General features: G+C 41.1%; 1 protein-coding gene across 1 annotated transcript in view; it reads right to left on the minus strand.

Moving 5' to 3' along the window:
* Positions 1–19906, minus strand: part of LGR5 (leucine rich repeat containing G protein-coupled receptor 5) — a 123080-nt gene that overhangs the window by 50810 nt on the left and 52364 nt on the right. The window contains exon 2 of the mRNA XM_032420955.1: positions 17647–17718. Within this exon, the coding sequence (XP_032276846.1) occupies positions 17647–17718 (72 nt within the window). The remainder of the gene's footprint in view (positions 1–17646; positions 17719–19906) is intronic.

Here is a 19906-nt window from a genome sequence, read left to right on the forward strand (position 1 = left end):
AGTACTTTTTTGGCAATCACATCAAAGCCATAACCTCAGGTGTTAGATGGTTCCACAAAATGGAAAATCCGAGAACAACACAGTGACTCAGAAAAGCACAGAACCTTTTAAGGAGCTGATCACATTATAGAAGGGTGGGTAAAACCGGCAATCAAGACACCCTCACGTTTCCTTGACGGAGATGGAGGTTGGAGTAAAAGGGTGGAGTGGCCCACTCGGACTAGTGCTTATTCCTGAAGGGCCGAACAGCTTCAAATTTGTATTTTGATATTATCTCCAAATGAGAGATAATTCAGTTCCGCTGAGCTCCACCGACGGGACTGAAATAAGCCATTCAGCATACAACTTCAAATATGTGTCCCAGGGCTACCACCACCACCAAGCTGTGAGTATTGAAATAAATATTATCTCACAAGCAGCACCTCTGAATAGCATTTTTGGTATGTGTATTAGAAAGCATAATTTGCTCGATCCAAATTAAATTGACTTAAAATGAAAATGTATCACAATTTTTGTAATCTTGCTTTTATTTTTTTTTTTTAATTTTAAAATATATAACAAGAGACTTGAATCTGCCAAGAAGGTCTGCCTATTTCGGGTCTGCAGCACCAACTTGCTGTGAGCTGTTAAGTAAATTTATACTTCTGAGCTTCATTTTCTCACTAATTACATGAAACAGTAAGATAAGGTAGCTACTCAGGTCCCTTCTAGCTCCTGAACTCTAGGACTTCTCTCTCTCATCTTATGTTTACTTGTGTGTGTGCCTATTTTCCTTCTCTTAACAAATATAATTTTGTTAAGATTCAGATAGCTCTTATATGGTACTCCTCCTGCCTTCCTCATGGTGCCTAAAGACGTCTTTCTCAAACTGTAAATAAATTTAGTGGCTTGGGATAGAATTAAAAAAAAGAGAGTAGAAAAACAACAGATTGCATTTTCCACTCTAGTAGAAAAGTATCATTTTATGAAAGCTTTGTTTTGAAACATGTTTGTGAAACTGGATTGAGGGGAAGAAATGGATTTCTTCCTTTATAGGGTCAGACAAGTTTGAAGGCCACTAGCCTAGAGCATAGTAAGGCATTCAATAAATGTATGCCAATAACATGGAATTCAGCTAATATTTAACCAGGGTGGTTTCAGAGGTGTTTTTTTTTATTTCCTATGAAGTTGTCTTACTAGAAAACCCTCTTTAGACTATCACAACTGGCCTTCCATCCAGTCTCTCACACTGAATCCCTCCCTACACCCACTCATTCTGTGTCCACCACCATCTTTGCAAAGCCAACTCTGATTATATCACTCCCCTATTCAAAACCCTTCAAAATGAAAAGAAATGCAAAGCCCTCAGCTTCCTCTCCATAATTCCCTGATCTGTGTTCTATGATGTAGCTCAACGAAACTATGAGGCTTGCTTTTCTTAGCTGTGCCATCCACCATCTCCCTCCTGGCCCTTTGCTCTACCTAAATTGTTCTTCCTCCTCTCCCTTCCTGTCTCTCAAAGCAATTTCATTTCTTAGCTTTCCAAATGGATGCGCCGGCTCTCTATTTTGAACCACTTTGGTAGCACTTTGTGCCTCTCTATGGGTTTGCTGGCTACCTTGTGTGACAGCGTGTACCTGTCTTGTCACACACATTCCCCTGAAAGTGGGAATTCTTTCTGTATCCATTATAGGGCCTTGCATAGTGTCTGAAACAGAATAGGCTGCCCCAGTAGTGTCCAACTAATCATTTGAGTAGAGATGACTAACTGTCCCCGGCATCCACTGCCCCCTCCTTCTAGAATAGTACCCCCAACCCGGAGTTTTAGCAGAGTGTGTGGTCACCCAGCTAGAGACTACACTTCCCAGCCTTCCTTGCATCTAAACGTGGTAATGCAACCAAGTTCGGGTGTGAATGAAAGTGAGGTGTGAAAACTCCCGTGTCACCTCCTTAGAAGGAATCTGCTTACCCCCAATTTTGTCTATTACAGGAAATTCCTGCAGAAGTGGTACTGGTGAGACAGCACTAATGATTCTGGTGTGGAGAACACTCCACCGAAGGCAAAACAAGGGCAGCGCAAGAGCCAGAAGGAACCCGAGCCCCTGGGTGACTTTAGGGAGCAGAGCGGTCCCCTCGCCCTGGCGTCCTCTTCGGATGAGTAACAGAATCAGTGTGATCCCTTGTTGCCCTCTGCAAACAAGTCCGTGATGGAAGGATTATGTAGCTGGCAAGGCTAGTAAACCTCCGCTGTTCGAGACCTTTCTAGATGCCGGGCTTGAGGAGCCATGTTTGCAAAACCGTTCCAAACTGCCACATCCACTCTCCTCTCCTCATCTCCCTTTTGTCCTTATATCATGAGCTTGCTCTTGGCACCCCTGAACGCTCACAGCCATTGCATGTTGCTGTTTAGAACAGTCACGCTAAAGTTGGAAGACGTTTACTTTATCCGTCCTTCAAGCAACCTTTGCAGATCCGACAAGTATTGACAGAGGGCCTGCCCTGTGCGGGCGCTGCAGTCGGTGCGGAGATGCAGCAGTGATCCCCAGATGGGTAAAGCCGCTGACCGCACGGAGCTCCCTTTCTAATGTGGAGAGACGGTCATTAACGGAAACACGAAGACCACCACACAAAACAGACTCTGAAAAAAACATCCAAGGCGAGGGGATGAGAGCAATGTGGAGGACAGTGGGCGATTCTTTCAGATCCGATGTGCAGGGAAGCCTGTCTGCTGAGTGGGCATTTCAGCAGAGGCCTGAGACATGCAGGTATGTATGTGAAGGGAAAGTCGTGCAAGAGCCCCGCACTGGGAGTGGGCCTGGGGGGGGTCCCGAAGCTGTGAGGAGGCCAGCAGGGCTGGGGTGGAATGACACAGGGAGCGAGTGCCGGGGCGGGGAGTGTGGAGAGGTGTCCAGGGCCACTTCACGCAGGGTTCTGGAGGCCACGGGAAGGACTCTGGCTAGGAGAGGGGATGCGATCAGACTTCTGTTTTAAAGTGGTCCTTCTGGGGATGCCTGGGTGGCTCAGTTGGTTAAGCGTCTGCCTTGGGCTCAGGTCATGATCTCAGGGTCCTGGGATCGAGTCCCGCATCGGGCTCCTTGCTCAGTATGGAGTCTGCTTCTCTCTCTGTCTGCCGTCCCCCCTGCTTGTGCTTTCTCTCTCTCTGACAAATAAATAAATAAAATCTTAAAAAAAAAATAAAGTGGTCCTTCTGATGGGAGCTCTTAAAGGGGAGAGTGGAGTGGAAGCCACAGGGGTGACCGGAGCAGTTCAGGTGGAAGATGCTGTTGCAGCGCCCCAGGGCAGAGGTGGCCAGACGTGGTGGGATCTGGTGCAGAAGAAAGAAAAATCCAACCAGGCAACCCACTAGGGGCAGGGCGACATGTAGGCAGCCAAAAAAGAGCAACATTTTACATTTATGGTTATATTATCTATAACTCATGGTCATTTGCCTAGTTACCCAAAGTACTACGTGTAACACTGAAGTAATGAACTGTGTGTGACTAAGAGCTGCTTAGTGAATTAAGACAGACTCAGGCTTGGTTGATGATCACATATGACTTAACTAATCAGACTGGGCTGACTAAGAACGGTTATTTTCGCCAAAAAGTCCCTAACTATCCCTGTTCACGGTCCTAACTTCAACAGTACATTTCGGAGTTCTAGGGCACAGCTTTCCTTTTTTTTTTTTTTTATTATGTTATGTTAATCACCATACTAGGGCACAGCTTTCAAATGAATGCTTAACTCCCATTGCTGCTCATGTGTCCATTGTCATCACGTAGCTTCGATGGTTCCTGAGACGTTGACTTTGGAAATGAAAACGAGGGAGTAAAAACTATTTATTTTATTAGTTGAAATTATTGTTAGGGCAAATACTTTTCTGTTACATTTCCTGAAGTCTAGCTTACTTCTCTCGCATTTTCTTTTCTGGGCAAGGACTTTCAGAGCCCTTGAGTCTGTATTCAGAACTAACCTGTGGAACCATGAACCTGTGTTATGAGGGGAGTTTGTCTTAAAGGAATTTATGATGTGCTCTTAGCTATTTGCAGGGCTGGTGGAAGATCTATCTCATCGACAAAAAATAACAGTTTAAGGAAATCATTGGATCCTTCTCATTTCTTTACCATGTGGGACGGTTTTAGTAATTCTAAAATTAAATACATATAGACTATAGGGGGGAAACGGCTCTCAAATGAATACATGAATAATTAGAACTGCACACAAATCTTTCCTGTGACGATCTGAACTAACAAATCTCTGGCAACTATGTTCCAACCCCAGAGACCCACATACCATTTGTCTGAGAGTTGGATTTTTTTTTCCTGTTTCTAAAATTATTTCATGGGAATATCTCTTCCATCATCTTCATTTCTATAATAAGATACAACTTATTAAGGAAAACTTTTATATTTTTTATATGATCTAAAAAATGTTTTTATTCTTAAAGATACTGCTCCACATGTAAGATTCATATTGTCCCGCTGTTGTTAGTGTTACTGACTCAGCTACCATAAAAAGAAAAAAAAAATCAAGTTATAGTAGACACATGCCTCTTCAACTGAATCAAATGAGTAGATGTTTTGGTGTTTAACAACCAATTAAAATATCTTTGAGAGTCTATGTTTCTTTTAATCTCTATGATAGTTTGAATCTCTAAAGAAATCTAAAGGTTTTTTTTTTTTGTTTTTTTTTTTTGGTAACTTCATTTTGTAAAAAATGGAGGGACGAGAGCAAAGCAATCAGATGCGACCTCTAATTTCTGATTTTTCCCCTCTGGATGTTGGCATGGAGAGGGAGAAGCATGTGGGTAAAATGGAGTGTGCACGGTGAGTGGAAGGGGTGCTCGACCCTGTGCTCTGGCTGAGAGCCTCAGGAAAATTACTGTGCGGGGAACCATGCTCCAACGTGGGTTTCCCTGGCGGAGTTCCAAGGGCAGAAGAGCATTTGCAGAGCTAAGTGAGAGGGCCTGGCAAGTTCTACCAGGCCTCCTGGGTCTGTTCTTGTGAGAAACTTTTGCCTTGTAATTCTTAGGGTTGTTTTTTTTTCCCCCTTTCCCTTTTTGGTTTTCTCCCTTCTCACCATTTGTACAGTAAAGCTTAATAAAAGTCCCTTAACTTCCCTGGGTCTCATTTCACTTATTCTTTTAAAATGATAGGGTTCTGGGGTGGGTGGCTCATTTGTTAAGCGTCTGCCTTTGGCTCAGGTCATGGTCCCAGGGTCCTGGGATCAAGCCCCTCATTGGACTCCCTGCTTGGCAGGAAGCCTGCTTCTCCCTCTCCCACTCCCCCTGCTTGTGTTCCTTCTTGCTGTGTCTCTGTCTGTCAGATAAATAAATAAAAGCTTAAAAAAAAAATGATAGGGTTCTTTCACAGAAGTTTTTTCTGCCCTCAAATTGTTTTTCTGTTACATGTGCATTTCCTACTTACCTTCATTCTTTCCCCCCTCATCCTCCCTCTACCCTCCTGTTTTATTCTTGTTTATTATAAGATTTCTTTATTACACATTACTAACATTTTATTTTATCATTATTTTTTACATAACATTTTTTTAAAGATTTAATTTTTGGGGGGGAGTGGAGGGGCAGAAGGAGAGGGAGAGAGAGAATCTCAAGCAGACTCCCTGCTAAGCATGAAGCCTGACATGGAGCTCCATCTCACCACCCTGAGATCATGAACTGAGCCAGAATCAAGAGTCAGATGCTTAACTGACTGAGCCACCCAGGTGCCCCTATGTAACATTTTTTAAAAAGATTTATTTATTTATTTATTTTGGAGCGGGGAGCAAGTGTGCATTGGGGGAGGGCAGAGGGAGAGAATCTTCAAGCAGACTCCCCGCTGAGCGTGGAGCCCAATGTGGGGCTCAATCCTATGACCCTGAGATCATGACCTGAGCTGAAACCAAGAGTCCGACACTTAACCAACTGAACCACCCAGGTGCCCCCCAGCCCCCATGTAACATTTTAAAAGCATTTTCCCATACTTCATATCAGGAGGTAGATCAGAGATTATTACACTCCATATTTTGTAGGTAAAGATACCAAAGCTCAGAAAGGTTTTATGTAGCTTTCCCAGTTTTATTTAAATGTAATCTAGTCTTCTCTTAGGGAGCATAGAAGTTATATAACAGCAGGGCTGCTTAAATAATCAGAGAGAATGAACTTGAATGTGATAACCCTTATGATTTAAAAGAAGACATTTCTGGGGCGCTTGGGTGGCTCAGTCCGTTAGGAGTCAGACTCCTGATTTTCTGCTCAGGTCATGATCTCAGGGTCGTGAGATGGAGCTCTGAGTTGGGCTCCGTGCAGGGAGTCTGCTTGAGATTTTCTCTCTACCTCTTCCTCTGCTACACCCACTCTCTCAAATAAATAAATAAATAAATAAATAAATAAAAATAAAAGAAGACACTTCTGACTATTTAGCAAATTCAGGCTGGCTCCTAGAAATTACTGCTTTATTTTCCAACTTTTTTACCAAGTACATGAGACCCGGACAGCACACATTCTATACTTACAAAATTAATTTGTTCTAGAAATTTGGTGAGGGCTAACATCAGGCTTGATAGCAGAGTAGTTTCCCTCCCTCTTCCAATTCCGAAGCTCTGGATGACAATTGCTGATTTCCAGTTTTCTGGGACTATTTTCCTTCTCTGTGATTTTCTGACATGAATTTTCAGTGACTCTGTTACTATTTCTAAACTTCTTTTTCACTCTTCTGAGTTGAGATTCAGCTGAATAGTTATAAACTATCACTTAAACATAAAATCTCTGAAGTCTCCTATTTCTGTACGATGTGTCAAAATATTCTCATATGAAAAAACAACATCATAGTCAATTCAGATTGGCTATTCGTGACTCAACTCTATTGATTAAGTGCTCTTATTGCTTTTGGGGCCACCCCATTGATGAGTGTGGCTTTGGGTTATGCTTAAAGGAGCCAAGTGTCTGGATGATGAAGACTTAGACATAAATAGGATGAAACTCACAGTCAGATGTACTCTACTAATCTTATCTCTGCAGACAGTAATGCATCATCGTTGTACTTGACCAAGCTCACCATGGTGGGTTTTATTTTATAAGATGTCCATGCTAGTCAGAAAGGCCCAGATGCTTAGAATTTAACCCGCTGGTATTCATCTTTGGTAAGGTGTGCTGAAGCCTATTTAGCAGTCTTGGATGCAAGCATTATGAAATTCTATCAGCTGTTTTTCTTCCCATCAGAGGAAATAAGTGTCTTTCCTAATATGCCTCAAGAAATTGTGATTTTCAAAAAAATGTGGTTTCCACCCCTCCTCCAAAAGTTAAGCACATCCAATTGGTCAAATCCAGTCAGAAATCTTTTTTTTGTGGATTTATGAACTGTCCATTTTGTTTTCATTATTAGGATAAAAATATTCAGATTTCAAGGTTCAAAGACTAAGACCATTGGAGAGAATAAATGAATTCTTCAGGGTAACAGAGAATAATACTTCAGTGGGCATAAAGTCCTATGGTTTTTTTAACCACAATATTAACTCCTTTGTGAAGCTTCCCTTAATTACTTCAGTCCAGAGTCAACTTTCCTGTAGGACGTATTTTATACAGTGCTGTCCATTTTCTACCTTTTTCTTTGTAGTCTACCTGATTTGATTATAGATTCCTAAGGTAAAGACTCTTATTGCCTGCCCAGAGCAGGTAGCTGAGTCCATAGGTACTAACTGATCATCTGATCCTGTTTCTAAAGACAGTTGGCCACGGTGCTACAGGTCTGGCATAACTCTTCCAAGACAGCCGGCTAGGCACATAACCAGATCAGGAACAGCTAAAGAATCTGCCTTCAGTACGCATCAAATTTAAATTCAGCAATTTCTTTGAGTACTTTTTTCTTTTTTTAAGATTTCATTTATTTGAGAGAGAGGGAGAGAGAGCACGAGCAGGGGGAGGGGAAGAGGGAGAAGCAGACTCCCCGCTGATCAGGGAGACTGACGCGGGGCTCGATCTCAGGAACCTGAGATCATAACCTGAGCCAAAGGCAGACAGTTAACCCACTGAGCCACCCAGGTATCCCCTTCTTTGAGTGCTTTCAATATGCCACGTAGAGTGCTTTGCAGCAGACAAGTAGTATCTACCTTTTATTAAACATCTTGTAAGTGCCTGGCACAATGTTAAGTACTTTACATACATCGTGCTATTTAATTATTATAAAATCATATTAAACAACATGATTATCCCCCTGTTACAGAGGGGAAAATGAACCTAAGAGAGGTTATTTGCTCACACTTACATAGAAAAGTTTACAGAAGAGAATTTGGTTCAACATAGCATTTTGGCTCAAAAATTTGAGTTTGTAACCATTACTTCAGTTAAAAGTAGGTTGACCTGGAGCTTAGGTTGGTCAGGAAAAATTAATCTAAAACAGGAAAAACATAAGGACACAAATGCCTGCATCACTGGGGTTAAAAGCCATAAGAAAACTGTACTCACTGCTTCTTACTCAGATTCTTCCATTGCCCTCCAGATCCTGTGCAACCTTATTGCTCTCACCACTATGACTGGTGGTCTTTCTTCCTGCTAGCCCCTCTTTTGATTCTCATCTTCTAAACAGAGATGTTACTCAGGTTTCTGTCCTCACACCTTTTCTTTTTTCTCTGGTGGTGCTCAAACTTTAGTGTGCATTGTCATCTCCTGAGAAGCCACAAAAATTCAGATTCCCAGGCCCCAACCCAGATTTAGTGACTCAGAGTTTCTAGGGGGAAGGATTCAGGAATCTGTATTTTAAAATAAGCAGCCCAGGTGATTTTAATATGGGTAGAGAGCCACACTGGGAAACATAGAGCCTATACCTTCTCTCAAGGTCCTCATCTGCCCCAGCACCTTCAAAAATTACCTCTTTGGTTTTTTGTTTTGTTTTGTTTTTTAGAGGGAGAGAGAGAGGGGTGGGCTGGGGCAGAGGGAGAGAGAATCCCAAGCAGGCTCCATGCCCAGCGTGGGGCTTGATCTCACATCCCTGAGATCATGACCTGAGCTGAAATCAAGAGTCAGATGCTTAACTGATTGAGCCACCCAGGTGCCCCAAAAATCACCTCTTTGTAGACAACTCTGTAGTCATTATTTCTAGAACAGACTCATCATACGCCAGACTCACATTCCAACTGTGTTAATGACATCTCCATTCGGATGTCCTACTGGCACCTTACACCTAGTATGTCCAGAACCAGACAACTTCTGCCTCCAAAATATCAGTTGTTCCCCTTGAATTCCCTGTTTCACTGACTGTGCCTCACGGGTCTCCTGGCACCTAATCTCATAATCCTACTCACAGTCATCTCTCACCTTTGGACTTCCCTTCTGGTCCCTATATTCCATCAACTGATGAGTCCCTGATTGTCTTCCTGCACTGTGATGCTTCCATATATCCCAGTGGGTCTCAGCCCACCTGTAGGGCTTTAAGAAATACTGTCTGGGTCCCCACTGAGACCCATTAAATCAGAATCTCTGGGAATAAGCCCCAGTAAAGTAGTTTTAAAAATGCTCCAGGGGATACTAATGAATATGCAAGGATGTTAAACTCTGGAATAGTTCTCTCAGTATAGTATTGATAAGATCAACTAGAGGCCTTCAAGGTCTCCATCCCCAGAAACGATGATTCATTCATTACTTGTTGGGAGAATTAGGAGAGGTAATTAGTTAATGGGTTTTAATAGTTATCCAGAAGAGACAATAAGAACCTGACCTACGTGGTGATGAAATAGGGTAAATGAATGGGGAAGACAGTGTGGAATTATGAACTCTGGATCTTGGAAACTGGCTGATACCAGGGGGTGAGAGAGAAAGAATTGCAGAACACAAGAAGTGAGGGACAGACACAGTGATCTCAAGTTTGGATAATAAGAATGCCAATGGCAAGCAAGAAAGGCAACAGAAAAAGCTTGTTGGGGGGCTGGACGAGTCAATCTGGTTCTGCACTTGTTAAGTTTTCAAGTATTGGTGGGGTAGGTGGAAGTGTCACTTGGCAGATGATTCTCAAAGTGTGGTCCCTAGACTAGCAGTGTCAGCATCCCTGAGAATGTGATATAAAGGCAAATTCTTGACATCTTCCCCCTCTCCCCCCCACTTCCAACCCACTGAAGAAACGCTATGGTGGGGCTAAGCAAGGTATGGTTTAGCAAGCCCTCCAGATGATTCTGATCTCACTAGAATTCGAGAACCACTCGCCTAGAGTAGTGGCCCTCAAATTTATCATGCATCAAAATCACCTGAAGAGCTCATTAAAGGCAGCTTCCTGGGCCCAATCCCCGGAATTTCTGACTCACTAGGTTGGAACGGGGCATAGAATTTGCATTTCTAACAAGTTCACAGGTGGGGCCAATACTGCAGGTCCGGGGACCACACTTTGAGAACCACTGGTCTATCAGTCAAAGACAAAATGAATCTGAACTAGAAATATTGATTTGGTGGTCATCTATCTTAACAAAAATAGTTTAACTCTTGGGTTTTTTTTCCCAGACGACCACAGTCATTTCCTAATGGGTCTGTAGCCTCCTATCAGGTCCCCTGCTTCTGTAAGTCCCCAATCTCTTTGGCATACAGAAATCAGAGAAATCTTTTAAAATCATAAACCCTATGATTTCACTAGCTGTACACAATCCTCCAGTGGCTTTCCATTGCTCTTATTTGAATTCTGTACATAGCCTGACTGGTCCTGCACGGTCAGGTCTTTGCCTTCCTTTCCAACCTCACCCCATGTCAGTCTCTCTCCCTCTCACTCAGTTTTAGCCACAACGATCTTCTTCCATGTCCAGAAAACGTGTCACGGTCTTTCCTACTTCCAGACCTCCACTCACACTATTCTTTTGCCAGAAATATTCTACCCCAGTTTTTCAGACCACCAACTTCCCTTCATTCTCCTGATCTCAGTTTAGATGTCATCTTCTTAGAGAGGCTTTCCCTCCTTGTCCTCTCTTGTTATTTATTCTCTACCTGTGTTTGTGTTCTTCATCACTCTTGTTACAATCATCGAATATCATCGGTGCTAGTTTCCTCACTTACTATGTCTCTCCAATAGAATGTGAGCTCCCCCAGGATGGGGACCTGTTGAATGAGTGAGTGAACCATAGCAGGTCCCATTCTCTCTTACGTTCCTAGCGGCTCAGTAAATATGTATTCAGTGAATGAACTGAAAAGTACCTGAGAAAGGAGACAATAAAACGAAGTGCAATAATCTGGGGAATGTCTACATTTTATAGGAGTTGGGAGTGGAGGAGGAAGGATGCTAAAGAGAAAAAGAAGAGGAGCCTGGAGATAGGGCACTTTCAGAACACTGCCCAAAATGTCATAATGAAAGATACATACACGTGTGCGCACACACACAAGGACAGATATCTAAATGTCTATCTCCAGCTATATGGATAGACATTCGGAAGAGAACTAAAATAACTGCCATGGAATAACATTAGAGAAAAAGAGCTTCCAAGAGGCAGCATTTTTCATCATTTGCCAGATCTACGAAGACAAGAGACCGAACACTGTGACAAAGCCAAAGGGCAGGAAGAGCATTCATGGGCATGAAGGTGTTTTCACTTTACTAACAAATCCAATATGTGAATTACAGTTTACCAAAGTTCTTTCATCATCATTTCATTTGATCCTCAGAAAAAAATCTCAAAAGGCAGGCAGGACAGCTCTCACCATTTTCAGCAACATGATGAGGAAGTAGAAGTAACAAGCGTAGATTCTGCTTTCAGGAAGTTTGGTGGTATTTCTCATTACAAATTTCATCTGCAATAATCGGTATCTACTATTTATATAGAGATTTATATAGAGATTCCTCAAGGCCAACCATAATATGAGCAAATAGTTCCAGGGAACAACAGTAACTTAAAAACAGACCTCCCTAGAGCTTCTCGTGTTTCCTTGACGGCTAAATCAAGTATTTGATTCCAATAGCATTAGAATCTGGAAAGATTTTAAACTACTACTCGGAAACAAAGGCCCTCAACTCACACTGTTTAAAATCGTAACAGTTCATTTCCCCCTCTGGTTTAAGCAGACTACGAATCTAAGTTTAATGGGACCTGTAGATGTCAGCATTAGGCACGCTCTGCCATTAGCTCCTAACATCTGAACACACTCTGAGGGACCAAATGTAGGCTCTTCTATTTGTCCAAATAGCAAACATTAACATAAATCCCTGGTAGAACTGAATCAACAGAACTGAGAGAGCACTGTTGGAGAGAAATGCAATTAGCGCTCAGGATGTTTAAAACTTGGTAAAGAACTATTCTGCACTGATCGTGTATATCCATTAAAGCTCACAGCTCGAAATAGCTTTTCCTTCCCAAGTCCTGGATCCCTGGGTTACTGCAAAATCAGGCTCAGGAAATAGGGAAGAAGGAGGTTAGAATCTTCTCGAAGGTGCTCTCATTTTACTAATACAGCTCAGTAGGTGAATCAGAATTTAGCAAAGTTCTCTCATCATCCTTTCTTTCGATTCTCAGAAATATCTCAAAAGGCAGGCAGGGCAGCTCTCCCATTATCCCCTGAGGCCCAGGGAGGTCAAGTGGATTATCAGCTAGTAAATGGCAGAGAGGAGACAAGAGTCCCAGGCTTTGCCTTTAGATACTGCGCTTTTCTCTCTACACAGCGCAGCCTCGCCACACTCAGGTATGGTTTTTGTTTTTTTCCAAAAGGAAAAGGCTCTCCTTCCCCTTGCAAAAATAGGACATTTGGCCTGTGCACGTCTGGTCACCATGTAGATTAAAAAAAATAAGTAACAGAGGATAAACAAGACTTGAATGTGCCAACACACGTGGCCCAGGTAGTAAGCATTCCAGAATGTCGTTAAGGGAGAGGAGACCATTAACGGTGATGGCTTTTATTCTTCTCAAATATTTGCCTCAGGCAGTCACTTTCTCCAGGGTTATAATATACATATATTTCTAAACACTGACTTAGTGAGTACCTTTAGGGCTTTATGGATTCTTAGAGGATTTTAAACCTGGGGAGCACCCAGTAGTCTAACTGGGTGGGATGGAGGAGGGATGAATCATGGCTGTCCACACAGTTTGTAACATACTGAAATGAATTAAACTAGGGAAATGATTAAGTGGGGGGTAATTAGTGTGAATGGGAAGAGCGGTAACTTGCCTTTATTAATAGTGATTTTTAAAAACTGAGTTTTGTGGTGGGAGTTTTATTAATATCCTTAATAGTATCAGTAGCACTTTCCTATTTAATGGCTAAAGAGATAAAGCATAGAGATGAGCTGAATAAACTGAATGAAAGAATACTTTTAGAACAGTGCTCTATTGTCATAACAAAAGACACACATGCACAATGACAGATATCTAAATGTCTGTATCTACAACATACAGGAAGGGGAAAAAGAGAGAGAGAAGGAAACAAACCAGGAAACAGACTCTTAACTGAGGGTTGCTGGAGGGGAGGTGGGCAGGGGGATGGGTTAAATGGCCATTAAGGAGGGCACTTGTGATGAGCACTGGGCGTTGTATGTAAGTGACTAATCACTGAATTCTACTCCTGAAACCAATTTTACACTATATGTTAACTAACCAGAATTTATATAAAAATCTGGGGAAAAAAATGCCTGTCTCTAGCTGTATGGTTGTCATTTGCTAGTTCAGGTAATATACTATATAAAACAAGCTGCTTAAGTATATGCATGCACTTGTAAAAATATTCACTAAAGTTTTGTACCTGTTGAGCAATGCTAAATTGGTGGTAGTCTACACCTGAAAATTCTGGTAATACTTCTCCATAGCCAATAATAGGTGATGGTTGGAAATTAATAACCTGAATATCCAATTTCACCCTGCCTGGTAGACAGCTCTCTCTCTTTTTCATTCCTCCACATATGCACAGACAGACACAGATATATGACAGAACTATCATTACAAAACTCGGTTTAAACAACACTTTCAAGGATTCAACTGTGCAAACCACTGTTCCAGGTACTATTAGAGAAAAGAAATGCACAGACGAAAACTACGCACAATTCCTAACACTCCCTCTACTTTCTGCAGGCAGGTTTGACCATGCATGCTTGCCCACTGCATGATCTTGAACCAGTTCCTTATTTTCTCTGTACTTCATCTTTTTTTTTTTTAACCTTCGAAATGGGAATAATAAGAATATCTACTTTTACGGGGTTGTTAGGAGGATTCGTGGGAAAATGTGTATAAAGCATCTTGAACAGTGCCCGTACAGAGTAAACTACTATTGTTGTCATTATAATGATAATATATTATTATCTTGAAGATCTTATACTCTAGAAGAGAATATAGACTTACACATTGCTAAGTCTAATAGAAATTATCAGCAACATAACAGAGGCATAATCACAATGCTCTGCAAAACAGGTACTTTTTTGTTATGGTTTGTTTTGTTTTAAATACAACACCCTAAAATTAGCCTTGGGAACAAAAGAATAAACCAGGCAGAGTTGATTATTTTTCCAGGTTCTATAAATACTATCCCCTTTTGCCACGAAATGAGTAATGATGTCTTCGAAACATCAGTCAGATGCAACACAGAATTATATATGAGAAAGTGGTCTAGCTTTTGAATTCTGCAAGTTGGCCCGCTCAGCAGAGGGAATTCCAGAACAGAATGAATGAAAAACTAGAATGAATAGCCCTTTAAGGGTCCCCTCTATTTCTGAAATTCCATGATTCCAAGGTCAAGACACTTAATGGAGTTTCCAGATATAAAAATAAGACAATACAGAAAAATATCTTTTTCAAATGGTAGTTCCCTCCCTCTTTTTTTTTTTTTTTCTTGACTTTTCTCAATGATCTTTTGAAAAACTGGCCTTGGAACAGAATTGACATTTACCTCATGAAGAAAGAGTAGTTATTTTCAATGAGTTGGGTCACCGAGGGAGGAATTCTATTATACAAAGTCCTTGGGGAAGTGAATTCCTTATTGATTCAGTTTGTGGTCTAAAGTAGAGGTGCATTACTGCTATAAACATCAGGGTGCATGTACCCCTTCGGATCCCTACATTTGTATCTTTGGGGTAAATACCCAGTAGTGCAATTGCTGGATCGTATAGTAGCTCTATTTTCAACTTTTTGAGGAACCTCCATACTGTTTTCCAGAGTGGTTGCACCAGCTTGCATTCTCACCAACAGTGTAGGAGGGTTCCCCATTCTCTGCATTCCCGCCAACATCTGTTGTTTCCTGACTTGTTAATTTTAGCCATTCTGACTGGTGTGAGGTGGTATCTCATTGAGGTTTTGATTTGGATTTCCCTGATGCTGAGTGATGTTGAGCACTTTTTCATGTGTCTGCTGGCCATTTGGATGTCTTCTTTGGAAAAATGTCTGTTCATGTCTTCTGCCCATTTCTTGATTGGATTATTTGTTCTTTAGGTGTTGAGTTTGATAAGTTCTTTATAGATTTTGGATACTAGCCCTTTATCTGATACGTCATTTGCAAATATCTTCTCCCATTCAGAGATCTTGCCATTTGCAACGACGTGGATGGAACTGGAGCATGTTATGCTGAGCGAAATAAGTCAATCAGAGAAAGACATGTATCATATGACCTCACTGATATGAGGAATTCTTAATCTCAGGAAACAAACTGAGGGTTGCTGGAGTGGTGGGGGTGGGAGGGATGGGGTGGCTGGGTGATAGACATTGGGGAGGGTATGTGCTATGGTGAGCACTGTGAATTGTGCAAGACTATTGAATCACAGATCTGTACCTCTGAAACAAATAATGCAATATATGTTAAGAAAAAAAAAAAAGAAGACGATAGCAGGAGGGGAAGAATGAAGGGGGGAAATCGGAGGGGGAGACGAACCATGAGAGATGATGGACTCTGAAAAACAAACTGAGGGTTCTGGGGGGGGGGGTGGGAGGATGGGTTAGCCTGGTGATGGGTATTAAAGAGGGCACGTTCTGCATGGAGCACTGGGTGTTATACACAAACAATGAATCATGGAACACTACATCAAAAACTAATGATGTAATGTGTGGTGATTAACATAACAATAAAAAATTTAAAAAAAAACAAAATGGAGGTGCATGTTGACACAGAATGGAAGCCTTGTGCCATTGGTTAGTGTAAGGAAATGACAGAGGAAATCATAGCAAATACACACCTTCAAAATACAGGGTAGGGGTATACATAGGACTAAGCGTCGTGTTTTAATTATGGTGAGGAAGGGAGGATGAGAAGGATGGAAATCAGGAAAAAACCCTAATTGAAATTTGCTAAAGGTAATCTTTAGAAATATTGGCTAATGTCTACCACGTCTTTTGCTTTTTTCTAAGGAAGCCAACTTGGATGAGAAGCTCCTTTTACATGTTTTGCTTTCTCAGGATGCATTCATTCATCAAAAATGTATTGATTATTTATCATATACAAGCCATGACTAAGATAGACAAGGACTCAGCCCTGACCAAAGTTACTTTTTAGCTGTGGAAGTGGCGAGAGAGAAAAGAGAAGAGGGGAAAGGAGGAGCATGGACAGCCCAGAGTGAAAACCCATGAATGATAAAAACTTGCTGTACAGCCTCATATTCTGAGCTTCCCCACCGTATTCCTGGATAACAACCTGGGCATATATTCAACTGATTTCAGTAGTAAGACAATAACATTTGCTAAAAACATAAGGCCATCAAAAATATAGATAAAACCCTAAAGGGAGAAATTTGAGAATATTATCCTCTTGAAAAGGGAAAAGATCAATGCGGTGTAATTTGGTTATGATGGAACATTCTTCCCACTTCCCATGGTGGATCACGCAGTGCATCAACCATTTAAATTACTCCTCAGATAGGACCCTGACTTCAGGATTTATAAAGGAAGTATTTTCAAAAGAGGTCATTGCCTACACAATTCCTTTAATCAACAGTCAGAGGATGTACTCAAGGGATGGTGCCAAACTTTCTTCATGAGGACTGTGAGGGCACACGGCTCCCCTAGTGTCCATCACTCCAAAGGGTAAGAGGATCAAATGAATTTTTAAATGCAGATTTTTGGATTATACAGTTCTTTTTCATCTTCTGGAAAGTGATTACGAGACTTAATCAAGATTCCTCTGTGTATCATTAGCTAATTTTAGCTTCATCCTTTTTTATTTTTTTATTTTTTTTGCGGTGAGTTTGGGAGAGCCCAGTTTTAAGTCCTCTGTGGATTTCATGTTTTTCTGTTCAAGCCGTGAGGGAAGCTAAATTAAGAAGTAGGAAAATAGTAATTAAAAGTGATTAGGACAAGAAGTTTTGGTGCTACGGAATGTGGACTCCACTCTCCCTGTCACAACCTGAACCAAGCGGCAGTTTTTGGTTTTGATTATGGCCTTACTTGCTATTTTAATAAACATGAACCGGTATTCAAACTTTCAATATCCTGCTGCTTAACTATTTCCAAAGAGACATCCAGCACTCTTAAACAGCCTTTGTTTTAAAATTTTAATTTGTTTGGCTCAAGGCTCACCTTAGAAAGTTGTAGCCTCATGGTCAACTCTTTCATAAGTTGATTTCCAGAATCTTAGGCAATTCCTTTTTTCTCCCCTCCCAACTAAGTGTTTCCTCATGTGCCAAAATTGTTGGTGCTGACAGCTTTTTTGCCTTGTTTTATCTGGTTCCCACAGTGAGTATGAGGGGCAAACCCAGGAATGTGCTCCGTGTTGACTGGACGCATCGCGACTACGGGGATACTTACAACTCCTCCAGGAAGCGGAGACTGTACAGGGGATTCGGGGCCAGCTGACTGATGTTGTTCATACTGAGGTCTCTGGAGAGGAAAACAGACAGCACGTGAGGAGCGGTGTATGCCACCACGAGGGAATCCAGCTGTTCCCTTCGCACATTTTCAAGCAATACAGCCCAACAAACTCATTCTTTTGCTTGACAAATGAATTGCTATTTTGCATCTTAAACATATTTCTTACCAGCACCCCACCCCCCACCCCGCCCATCTTGGGCTCTCTATCAAATTAGAGACCCTAGGAGGAGCTTATATGAATTCAAAATGATTTAGACCATTCATGGGCATGCTGGTAATCCTTCATGTTTAAAATTATGTGAGTAGGACGGCAAAGGAAACAGACATAACTCAACCCTAGACATAACCCAACTTCATGTCTTGCTTTGAATTTTGTGACAAAGAGAAATGTCTTCCCCATGCAACTCTACAAGTCCTGCTTCTGTGGGGCTATAAGCACTTTGTAAAAACAAATGTTTTGATTCAAAGAAACTTAAAAAAAAACAAAACAAACAAGACAAAAAGCCCATTCCCTCCTTCTAACATGTTCCCTTTGCAGGTTCTCGGATTGCATTAAATAAGTGAAATGAACCATAAAACAAGGGTGTAATGTGATCCCGCTCCATAGCACACTTCCTGCTGGGCCTGCACAGTAGTTCCTGGCACAGGAAACAACAAGCCACTTTGGGCAGAACTCAATCAATTTTTGTTTTAAGGGAAACTCCATGTAATTAGATTTTATTCTGTTTTTACTTTTCTATTTCTTGACTGTCTCCCACGTAACCCTACAGCATCACTGACATATGCCATCTGTATCTCAGAGGACAAAAGACTGGCAGCGGGACAGACTGCCATCAAGACCAGCTAAGACTTTAGGTGATAGTCAGCTGAAAGTTGACTTAAAACATGACTCATTGCTCAAACGCGTAGGTTCAGATTCTATTCAAAATTCATTATAATCTCAGCTCAGGTGTACATCCTTAAAATTTATCTCAAGATAAGGCAATGAGCTTCTTTTTATTTATTATTTTTAAAAATTGACTTAATAGGCAGATGACATTGTAGTAATTTTAGGTGTACAACATAATGATGTGATATATGTATATATTGCAAAATGATTACCGCAGTAAGTTTAGCTAACATTCATCACATTTACTTTTTTTTCTTGTGATGAGAACTCTTAAGATTTACTCTCTTAGCAATTTTCGAATAAGCAATACAGATTTGTTAACTATATTCGCCCTCCTGTACATTACATCCCCGGGACTTATTTATCATATAATTTTAAGTTTGTATCTTTTGACCACCTTCACCTATTTCACCCATGAGCTGTTTAAAAAATCCAGATTATTCCTGTTATTTAAGTGGCCACACCCATAGCATCTAACCAGCTGATGTCAGTATAGATTGCTTGGTTCCTTTATCAAATATTAACTTTTAATCACTGATGGTAAGAATGGAGGGATTGATCATTTACTCTTTAAAAAGTGATTAAAAAGTCACTAGCATGTACAGGAAGATAAAATATTCAGTTAAATGTTTCAGAGTACGGTAAAAAAACAATTATAAATTTTAATATCCACTACTGAACAATGATACAGCTGAGTAACATGCTATATTCTTAAGCTAAAACTATACGATGTCAAAAATATACACCAAAAATTTTGTATTTCCATATATTAAAAATCTGGAGGGGCACCTGGGTGGCTCAGTCGTTAAGCGTCTGCCTTCGGCTCAGGTCATGGTCCCGGGGTCCTGGGATCGAGCCCCGCATCAGGCTCCCTGCTCAGCAGGGAGCCTGCTTCTCCCTCTCCCACTCCCCCTGCTTGTGTTCCCTCTCTGTCTCTCTCTCTCTGTCAAATAAATAAATAAAATCTTTAAAAAAAAAAATCTGGATTGTTTTCTGGCATTGTCTAGGTAAGAGTGCCAAATAATTGATTAGCAATTTAAATTTTTGTGCAGATATTTCTCTGAAGTAGCAAAGTTGTTTAGTTCACTGAATAGACATGTATTAAATGAATCAATCAAGTTTTTGGATTCCTCACTGGGACTATATAATCCCTGCAAAGACTAGATATTTCTCAGGTACTCACTTATTTCTCATCGATATCCCACTCATTTCCTAAAAGAATCAAGTTGGTTTGTTTTTGGAGCATGTTTAATAGCAACCCAGATCAAACCAGTTTCAACATCAAGACAACTGGTATGGATAGCACTA

Source organism: Phoca vitulina, unplaced genomic scaffold, assembly GCF_004348235.1.
Source record: "Phoca vitulina isolate PV1807 unplaced genomic scaffold, GSC_HSeal_1.0 scaffold23, whole genome shotgun sequence".
In the NCBI taxonomy this organism is placed as follows: Eukaryota; Metazoa; Chordata; class Mammalia; order Carnivora; family Phocidae; genus Phoca; species Phoca vitulina.